Source organism: Theobroma umbraticum, unplaced genomic scaffold (genome assembly GCF_002168275.2).
Source record: "Theobroma umbraticum cultivar Fairchild unplaced genomic scaffold, ASM216827v3 scaffold_147.0, whole genome shotgun sequence".
NCBI lineage: Eukaryota > Viridiplantae > Streptophyta > Magnoliopsida > Malvales > Malvaceae > Theobroma > Theobroma umbraticum.
The window spans coordinates 3,264,664-3,275,235 of record NW_018397259.1 but is presented as its reverse complement, the minus strand read 5'-3'; the positions used below and the strand labels follow the sequence as shown (position 1 = coordinate 3,275,235).

The 10,572-nt window shown below is 31.0% G+C and overlaps 1 protein-coding gene across 1 annotated transcript; it reads left to right on the top strand.

The window, feature by feature from the left end:
- The first annotated feature begins 4,599 nt into the window (after positions 1-4,599).
- Positions 4,600-9,217, top strand: LOC110415268 (DEAD-box ATP-dependent RNA helicase 37-like). Its single transcript, XM_021426863.2, has 7 exons — positions 4,600-4,840; positions 5,010-5,891; positions 5,965-6,048; positions 6,746-6,988; positions 7,447-7,614; positions 7,815-7,928; positions 8,649-9,217. The coding sequence occupies exons 2-7, from the start codon at positions 5,145-5,147 to the stop codon at positions 9,132-9,134; spliced, it is 1,842 nt and encodes a 613-aa protein (XP_021282538.1). The 5' UTR covers positions 4,600-4,840; positions 5,010-5,144; the 3' UTR covers positions 9,135-9,217.
- Positions 9,218-10,572: the final 1,355 nt, after the last annotated feature.

Genomic DNA, 10,572 nt, shown 5'->3' with positions numbered 1-10,572 from the left:
AATAAATTATTTAATTTTAAAATTAAGATAAAATGTGTCATATTTTCATAGAAAGTTTTGCTTTGGAGATTAATACCAAAAAAGGAACACTCGTAGGATTCTCGAATTGTATGCTACATGTACTCATTTTATAATCTTGTCTATTTTTTTTATTTTTTACAAAATTTAAAGTGTCTTAAAAAGGAAAAAAAAGAAAATTAAAAAATAAAATTTAAAAGCGTTTGTTTGAGGAATCAAGTTATTTTCAAGAAATTATGACAAAAGTAAATAAAAATATATATTTAAAAATAACAGGAGGACTAAGATATTTTTTAAGTGCTAGAATGATAATATAAACGAGAACAAAAAGGAATAACTTTTTCAATTTCTTTCGTCTTATTATTGTTATCCTCCCATTTACGTTTTGTAAAAAAATAATATCATGCATGGCATAATGGTAATTTGTGATAAATAAGAAAAAATAAAAATACAATAAGAAACAAAAAAGCATAGTAATAGTCATATTAAATTATTATTATAAAAATATACGATACAAGGTAATGACTTGGATTCGTGCGGGCCTCTATGCAATTAGCAGGCAAAAGAGACAAGAAAAATCACTTCACAATCTAAAAATTTATATTCTTTTTAATTTTATATTATTTAATATAACAATCTTGAAAAGTGTTCTTACATTACTTGTTAGCAAAATTTTTATGAAAAAATGAACATAAATAAAAGTCAAATTATATTTTTTTTGAATTTATTTATGAAATGCATAAAGAAGTAAATTATTGTTCACACTTTGAAAGTTATTTATGATAATTTTTTAAAGTAGTTTAAATATATGATATAATATAATAGTTAGTTTTTAGCTTATGTGACGCAAGAAATACGAACATATATATTCTAACATTCAATGTAAATTAATTTTCTTAATTATGTATAATATAACTTATGTGAGTCTATTCTCCCAAAAAAAAAACTTCTGTGTGTCTAAATATGTGTAATTAATTATATAAATATGATATGAGTTGGGTTTCAAGCCACCCTTGGGCTTTGTTTGCAATTTGTTACCGAGAGCGAGTTTCTGTGTTTCTGACTTATTGAAGGGGTTTAGCCCAAATGTTAGTAGGATTTGGTTGAAGGGAAAAGCCCCTTTTCTCCTAATTGAGTTTGAAAGGAAATTACCAAAAAATTTCAGTGATGCCAATTTTCACCTAGTTGGGGATTTATGAAACTACCTAATTGGATGAGCTCCTACGCCGACAATCACAACCATTGCCTACTTTTGGACTTTATGACTCTTTGCTATTTAAACACATATGTGATGATTGGAAATTATAATACAGACATTTTCAAAGGTACTTGCTTTTGTTTGATTTAGTTTTAAATTTAGAACAAGTGGGATATAATTGTTCAATTAATAAAAAAAGTGTGGGATATAAGTTTTCAAATTTAAACTATTTTCCACGCCCAAACGAGGAGTTTTAAGGAATTATTCTAAGTACTTGTACCTTAATTTAAGTCACTTAAGACCTTTTTCTTTTTAATGTTGGAAGTTCTCTTAAGGTCCAACTACCTTGGTAAATTTTATTAATTAAAAATAAAGGTACAAAAGGAAGGGGACATCCAGAATTACATGAAAACCATGATCGAAAAAAAAAATGCACCTAGTAAAAATAGTACTTCCCATGCATAGTTTTTTAGAATGCATCTGGAAAGTAATATTACTTTAGTACATGATTATATAAGAAAGATGAAATTATAAATTAGGAGTACTATTTCTTTATATTTATTTAAATCGAACATAAATAAATTTAAATTGTCTAATCCAAGAATTTCTTGGAGTTTACCTTCAGCTTGTGAAAATATATGCAGATTCTTATGTGTATACCTTTCATTAGAGAGATGATATATAGCTTGGTTCTCTTCTTTATGAATGTGTGAAATCTGAAAAGAAATACAACTCAAGCATTTTCGGATGGAGGCCAGCAAATATCGAGTCTGAGAGGAACCTTTATGTCCCTCATGTATCATTTGTACAACCACTTTTGCATCCATTTCAATCCAAACTCTAGATACATTGTACTCAATACATAAAAGCAAACCTCGATGTAATGTCATAAATTCTGCTTGTAATGAATTACAAAGTCCAAAATTTTTTGAAAAGCCAAAAATCGTAGTACCTGTGTGGTCTCGAAGAATTCCTCCACTTGGCAACATTCTAAAAGGCATCTTTGAAATTACCATTGACATTCAACTTAAACTCATCTATCAATGGTTGCTACCAGTAAATAATTTTTGGTGGATCGTGACTCTTGTTGTCAAACCGAAGACCCCAATGTGTAGCAATATCAAGATCTCCTCTCCATTGCCATTGAGGCAATAAATTACCCCAAAATATATATATTTTTTAATTAAGAAAAGAATATTCAAATTTCATTTTTGATATAACATAAAAAAAGTCTCTAAACTATTTTAAAAAATTCAAATAAATTTTTATCAATCAAACCCTTATATTTTATTTTGTATCAAATAAACTTTTATATTTTTTATTTTGAATTAAATAAGTTTTTATAACTAATTATTGACTTAGTGAAAATGTCATTTGTTATTACATGCCATGTAACGCTGACATGACATTCTAATATATCATAATTGATGATAATATAATATATTGATGTATTATTATTGATAATAATGTAATATATTGACATATTGTTATTGATGATAATGTGACATACTAATTTAGTATAAAAATATGACTATATAACATTTTTCATATTTCACATCAATACCATTTTGCTTAATAGTAATTAATCAATCGTTAATAATAAAGGCTTATTTGATCTAAAATAAAAATATACGAACTTGATTGAATATAATAAAAAATATTTATTTAAATTTATTTAAATAATTTAAGAACTTATTTAATTTACTATTGAAGCAAATAATTTACACAAATTATTATAAACTTTCAAGAAAATAAATTTTTGTATTTTTTAGACAAAAAACTCAAATCAAACACAACTATTGTTGATGACAATTTTTTTTTTCATTGCCTTGATTAGCAATTCATCAAGGGATTACACTCTCAAACGCGAAATACTTTATATAATATATATATACATATATATAAATTACTTTCTAATTTTTTAAATAATTATAAATTCTAAATAAGAAGAATAAATATTATTGCACTATCTTTTATCCTTAATTAACAAAAATACTCCCTTCCCCTACTTGTTAAGGAGAAAAATATTTCTCATTTTCTCACATGAAGTGTAGCTAATACTATCATGTTGTCAAAATTAATTAAATTTTTATTTGATTAAAATTTTTATTTTTACTAGTTGTTTTTGGGTTTTTAGTCATTTTTATAAAAAAAAGTATTAATCAAAAGGAACATAAATAATGTAATCTTTGGCATTAGATTTATCGCACTTAATAGTTTTGATTTATCTTTTAAAATAATAAGCCAACGGATTCTAATATTTTAGTGTTTGAATATTATCGAGGAAATTCGTTTTCCTTTTCCTTTTATCCAAATTTCAAATTGTTGATATAAGATGACAAAATTTTACACAAATCGATATGTAAAAAAAAAAAAGTTAATTTCCGAGGAGATTTAGCAAAGATTTTCAAGTTGTCCTGTCGTGGGCAGTCACAGCTGAGTGAAGTACAACAATTAACAAAATCATCCGTTCTTTACACGTGCGAAAAAAGCCATTCACCGGCAGTAACTTGCTAATTACCACAATTTAGAGAACTATTAAAGAAAATTTAATCATCTGTAATTTATATACTAGGAAATTTGTGCGGGTTAATATTTTTTATTATAAAGTTATAATGTTTTTTATATTTTAATTATTTGAAATCACAATTCTTTAAAGAAAAAAATCTACATTTTTTTAATAAAAAGAGAGTAAAAGAAAAGTTAAAATCTTTTAATCCTCAACAAATCATTTTATTTTCTCATTGTTTCCACTTTTGTTGTTGATTTTTTCTTATTTCAACAAATAGCACATTTAAAGTTTATTAAGAAAATTCTTGTATTATGAAATTGTTCATGTTTACATAAAAGTTTTAATTGTGTATTATTACATAAATGAATGAGTTCCCTCTATATATAATATAATTCTAATTAACTAACAGTAATAATAATATTATATTATGCTTCTAATTATTAGATATTTTATATAATTACTAATTAATAGTATTATAGTATAACTTTAACTAGCTAGATAATAGTATTATTGTATCATAATTATAATTGCTAAATTTTTTATATAATTACTAATTAACAATATTGTAGTGTAACTTTAACTAATTAGATATAGCATTGTATTATAATTTTAATTACTAAATATTTTTAATAATTATCTTAACATGGTTAATTAAAAAAGTTTAACATAAAAATGAAAAATATTATATAAAAGTAATAACATTTTCAAAAATAAAAATTTTAGGATAAAAACTTAAAGAAATTAAAAATCTAAAGTGAAATTCTATTATTAAGAGTTTTATTAAAATGGTTATATTAATTTATTAACGAAACGCGGATTTAGGACGCCGTTGAGGGGTAGCTATTAATTATGACGCAAGCCCCAAATTGTACGGTCACCAAACTGGCTTTTGTAGATTTTTTCTCACTCTCTCTCGTTTCTTGCTGCACCCTGCCCGCAACACCAAAGCAAAAGAAAAAGCAAAGAAAAGAAAAGAAAAGAAAAGAAAATACCACGAAAGGAAAAGCTTTGATCTGATTTTTGAAAGCCATAAAGTTAGCGAACAGCAAAAATATCGAGACACCCGATTTTTCCGCTTCCTGGCCCCATCCGCAAAAGAACTTCCAACAAAGGTTTCTGCTGTCTCTCTCATCAATTCTTGTGATTTTTATTTTAATAATCTTTCTCTGTGCAAGTCGTTTTGCATTTAAATGGTATTTTCCCTGGCAATTTTTTGGGTTATATCAACTGCATTTTTTTCAATTCTTTTTTGTTGACTTTGCTTGCATTTTCATTGTTCAGGCCTGATCTACAGAAAGGAGAGGACAAGAAGACTTTTTGGAGGATTTAAAATTTTGGGTTTCATTTTATTTTTGGTTTGGTTGGATTAGTTTTTTGTTGGGAATTTTTTGGGTGTTTTTTAGGTTTGAGAAAATTATGAGAACTTCATGGGCAGATTCTGTAGCAAACTCTGCATCTGAAATTGCAGTTTCAGACAACAATTCCTTACCTCGTCCTACTCGATCCACTTATGTCCCACCCCACCTTCGTAACCGTCCAGCTTCCGACGCACCCATCTTGTCGGGTCCGGCTACTGAAAGGACTGGTTTGAGCGGCACCGCTGGTGGGTCCCAGTGGTCCCGATGGAGCGGCGGAGGTGGGCCTAAGCCCGAATTTGGGCGTCCGGGTCAGGGGTATGCTGGAGCTGGACGAGGCGGCGGTTGGAATAATAGAAGTGGAGGTTGGGATAGGAGAGAAAGGGAAGTAAACCCATTTGGTGATGATGATGTAGTTGATAATACGGTCCAGGCTTTTAATGAACAAGAGAATACGGGGATCAATTTCGATGCTTATGAGGATATTCCGGTGGAAACTAGTGGGGAAAATGTACCACCACCTGTAAATACATTTGCTGATATAGATTTAGGGGAATTGTTGAATCAAAATATTAGGAGGTGCAAGTATGTGAAACCAACTCCAGTTCAACGTCATGCAATCCCTATAGCACTAGGAGGAAGAGATTTGATGGCTTGTGCTCAAACTGGGTCAGGGAAGACAGCTGCCTTTTGCTTTCCAATTATTAGTGGAATTATGCGGGAGCAGTATGTACAGAGACCACGGGTAGCACGAACTGTTTATCCTCTTGCTCTCATTCTATCTCCCACAAGGGAGCTTTCTGGTCAGGTGAGATTCTTAGGACAGGTAATCTTTTAGAATGGTTTAATGTAATTTTGTTCTGATTATAATACATTTTCAGATACACGAAGAGGCCAAAAAGTTCTCCTATCAAACTGGTGTCAAGGTGGTAGTTGCCTATGGAGGAGCATCAATTAACCAACAGGTTGTTTTTGCATCAAATTAGGTTTTGCATATCATTCTTGCTGTATATTATTTGATATGTATGGTTCTTGTTGTTAACTGTGTTTAATGCTAGACTATTTTACTTTTCTACATTATGTCTATTTTGACTACAATTTTGATTTGTTATAGTTTGAGATTAATCACAAAATTGGATTTTGTTTTAGGATATCTTCTACAAAATTTGATTAAAATGCAACTAATAAGTTTAAGAGGTCTACTTATTGAGAAGAGGAACAGCAGTGCAGATACAATGTTGTTTTTGACATAATTAGTTAATGGTTTGTTTCAAATGGATTGAAGTTTGCTTTACATTTTTGTCTAATTAGAGTTCCATCCTCTTTGAGCTGGGGTGTAAAGGTGTCTGGTGTGTTTCATAAGATATTGGATATATTCTCCCTGGAAGTTGTGGTTAGGTTGAGTGGGTGACAAATATGGTGCTAAGAGGGATATTAACTTCTTTAGGTTAAGTATCAAGGAACTTAGTTCATGTGCTGTACCTAATTGTGTTGCCTGACTTTTCACTTTTATGTTCTTATGGAATTTTTCTTTTTTTCTTTTTTTAAATATCTATAGTGACTTTTGGCTTACTAGTCTCCTTACAAATTCCAACTTCTTAATATCTGATATTTGTTTGTTTGTTACTTCTTTTGTTTACTAATGTTTTATTCTGTACTTAGTTGCGAGAGCTGGAGAGAGGAGTTGATATTCTTGTGGCAACTCCAGGAAGACTGGTCGATTTGCTAGAGAGGGCTAGAGTGTCATTGCAGATGATTAGATACTTGGCCCTTGATGAGGCCGATCGCATGCTTGATATGGGTTTTGAGCCACAAATCAGAAAGATAGTGGAACAAATGGACATGCCTAAACGAGGTGTGAGACAAACGATGTTGTTCAGTGCTACCTTTCCTAGAGAGATACAGGTTGGTTATAATTTTCAAATATGGTTCCTCTGTTGATTTCCTTTTTCTCTGTTGATTTCTTGACATTTCACTCATTTTTGCACTTAAAATTGTAAAATGTTCAAGTTGTGAATTGATTTCATGTTATGTAATCTTGGTGTTGGTTTGAATTCTTTTTGCTACCTCTATATATATATATATATATATATGTTTTTAAGAAATGGAAATTGTTTTTACTCAGTAGTAAAATTGATTTTGCCCTGGCATTCGCTCAAGCACTAAATGGTTGATTGGCTTGGTATATTTCACTTTCAAAATTTACTAATCCTAAAGAAGTAAAAATGTATTTTGGCCTTAAAATTTGCTTTAGAATAATTTTTCAAATGCATTTAATATGATAGCAGAGGTTCTAAAAATAATAAAAAAAAGACTATCCAAATTACATATCATAATTTATTTGTGAATTGGTGGCTGTGCAGAGACTTGCATCTGATTTTCTTTCAAATTACATATTCTTGGCTGTTGGGAGGGTTGGTTCTAGTACAGAGTTGATTGTTCAAAGGGTTGAATTTGTTCACGAGTCGGATAAGAGAAGCCATCTCATGGATCTTCTGCATGCACAGAGGGAAAATGGAATTCATGGCAAGGTAATGTGAGACATCATGTATGGACTTGCTTATCGAAGTTGCTTTATCCATATATATTTCAATTGAAGTTAATTACTGGTTGTATTTGTTTTGATGAATATTTACTGGTCAGGGTGCTAATTCAGGTATCTAGTCTTATTGAATTGATAGAATGGAGATGATTAATAGTTGTTGATAGTCGTGTGTCTTTGACTTTGCAGCAAGCTTTGACATTAGTTTTTGTGGAGACTAAGAAGGGAGCTGACTCATTGGAACATTGGTTGTGCATGAATGGATTCCCAGCAACGACCATCCACGGTGATAGGACTCAACAGGTGATTGTTAAGAAATAAATTTGCTAAAGAGAAGTGAAACAAGATGGTTGTTGTGCTAGGGTGGAATTATATACTTGTTCATTAAGTGTGTTGCTTGATATGACAACTTATCCTATGTTCTTTTTTGCCAATGTTATACTGAAGTCTGATGTATTCTATTGAGCATTACTCTCATTCCAATTACTCTAGAATGCAGTCGTGAAGATCAAGATCTCTGTTGGAAGCCAGATTTAGACAAATGATCTCGATTTTGCATTATTGTATTTGTTAAATATACTAATCCATGTCTTTTAATGACATTATCTTGCGTTCATTCTCTCTTCTACTGAATCACATCTTTAGTGATCCATTCATTGTTCCAAAAGCATTTTGGATAGGTTTTCTAGACAGGGCTAGCTTAGGAGTCTTTAAATAGCTGATGCTAAGCTGGTACAAACGCCTATGCCAATTGCCAGCTAGTTGAGCAACTTCAGCTGAGAGGGAGTTAACAACTATTTAAGCCATCTTTGTTGGGGATGGCTTTTGTTTTTGTTCAAGCTGAAATTATATCCTTTTGATTTTAAATACTAGGAGATTAAGCTGTTTTAGGAAAAAGTTATTGCAGGTTTTTTAGTTGAAAGCTGTTTTGAGTTGTGTTGCAGTGTTCATGCCATATGCTTTACATTTACCCGAATTTGGCAGGTCTATGTTTTCACATAAATGCTTTCGGTTTGTATGCAGGAAAGGGAGCTAGCATTGAGATCTTTCAAGAGCGGGAAGACCCCGATTTTAGTAGCAACTGATGTGGCTGCTCGTGGTCTTGATATACCCCATGTAGCTCATGTTGTCAACTTTGATCTTCCCAATGACATTGATGATTATGTCCATCGGATTGGAAGGACAGGGCGTGCTGGTAAAACAGGGTTGGCTACAGCTTTCTTTAATGAGGGCAATTTGTCACTGGCAAGGCCACTAGCTGAGCTAATGCAAGAAGCAAATCAAGAGGTGCCTGCATGGCTCACCCGTTATGCATCCCGAGCTCCTTATGGTGGTAACAAAAATCGGAGATCTGGAGGAGGGCGTTTTGGTGGGCGTGATTTTAGAAGAGAGGGTTCCTTTGGTAGGAATCTGGATTACTATGGTGGAGGGAATAGTGGGAGTGCATATGGAGTCCCTAGCAATTATGGTGGAGGATATGCTCCTGGCGTGACAAGTGCTTGGGATTAGGTCCCACGTTATACTGGATTTATTTTTTATGTTTCTTTTGAGTATATATATTTTCCAGCAGATTTGAAGGATTATTTCGTCTCCATGTTTACTATTTGCATTTGCATATGGGTTCTAACATAGGACACTAATGAGTTCTGTGGAGGGCTGTATACTTGATAAGTTTTTTTTTTTTTTTTTGGTATAAGGAGGCACTCGTGGTTGGGATGGTGACATAGGAAACTAACCAGTTAGCTGTGTCCGGGTCGCTGGGAAGGAGGTTGTGGATGGTGATATAGGAAACTAACCATTTAGGCTTGGGTGTATCTTCACTTTCACATGCTGCTTTTGGAGGAATATAGCTAGGAGCCTAGGATGCAATGTAGTAGTACGTGTGTAGGTACATTTGCGATCCAATTATAACAGGTTAAGGTGATGAAGGAAGAGATAGGCATGTGCATGCCTTTCTGTTAACATGATTCTGCTGATAAAATGATCATGTTTTTATCATATATACCAGAGATTGGGATAGGGGGGAATGAATTCTGACATCTTCATCATGTTTTAATCTCGCCCATTGGTTATGTATGTCCGTATTGATGTGAAGCTCTGACAGAAGCAAATTTGCGTTTGTTATATATTATTATCATATATAGGGTACAGCCGTTGGCTGGATAATAAAAAGAGTACTTCATACTATTATATCCTGGAGTTATTCTGATATTAACTTTGATAACAGCAAGGATCCCATTGATACGTGTCGTCTGCTGAATTGAACTTGAAAGGCAACTTCGACTTGCATCGTAGATTGATTATTGAAACATCAATTGAGGAATTTTGTGTTTAACTGCATAAATATGAGAATGGCTGCTGTTCGCTTACAGCATAAAAGCTTTAACTAGGAATCAACACTCTACAGGAATTGGCATTTAAATGATGATACAATAATTGAGAATGATTCTTGTTGAAGGACGCTGATCTTTCCATGCTTTAGCCGCAGTTCGGTAGCGTCAAACAAACTTAGGGACTGAAAGTTTATTTAGATATAAAACATTGTACGAAAAAACACAAACACGTGGCAGAAAAAATGTTTTTATATTAAACTTTAATAATATACATTTAATGAATATTAATTTTTTTTGGAAAATTAATGAATATTAATATTTAATTTAATATATTAACAAATTTAATATTTAATTTTAAATTTTTTAATTTAAAATATTAATATTTAAATTATTCAATATTATTAAAATTAAAAAATTATTTTTTAGTAGAATCATCCAATGCAATTTAATATTTTTATTTATAAATTAAATAAATTTTACTAATAATTATTAAAAAAATATTTCAATAATTATTATTTAACGATTACACATTTACAAATATAAACTTTGGATGTTTTCTATAAATTGATGAATATTTATATTTTTATAGTGTTATGGTAAAAAAATGATAAGAT

Excerpts from the sequence above, each read along its gene's own strand:
- LOC110415268 (XM_021426863.2), top strand. The coding sequence starts at position 5,145 with ATGAGAACTTCATGGGCAGATTCTGTAGCAAACTCTGCATCTGAAATT. Across the intron at positions 6,049-6,745 it reads GAGCATCAATTAACCAACAG|TTGCGAGAGCTGGAGAGAGG; the intron begins GTTGTTTTTGCA and ends TTCTGTACTTAG. Across the intron at positions 6,989-7,446 it reads CCTTTCCTAGAGAGATACAG|AGACTTGCATCTGATTTTCT; the intron begins GTTGGTTATAAT and ends GTGGCTGTGCAG.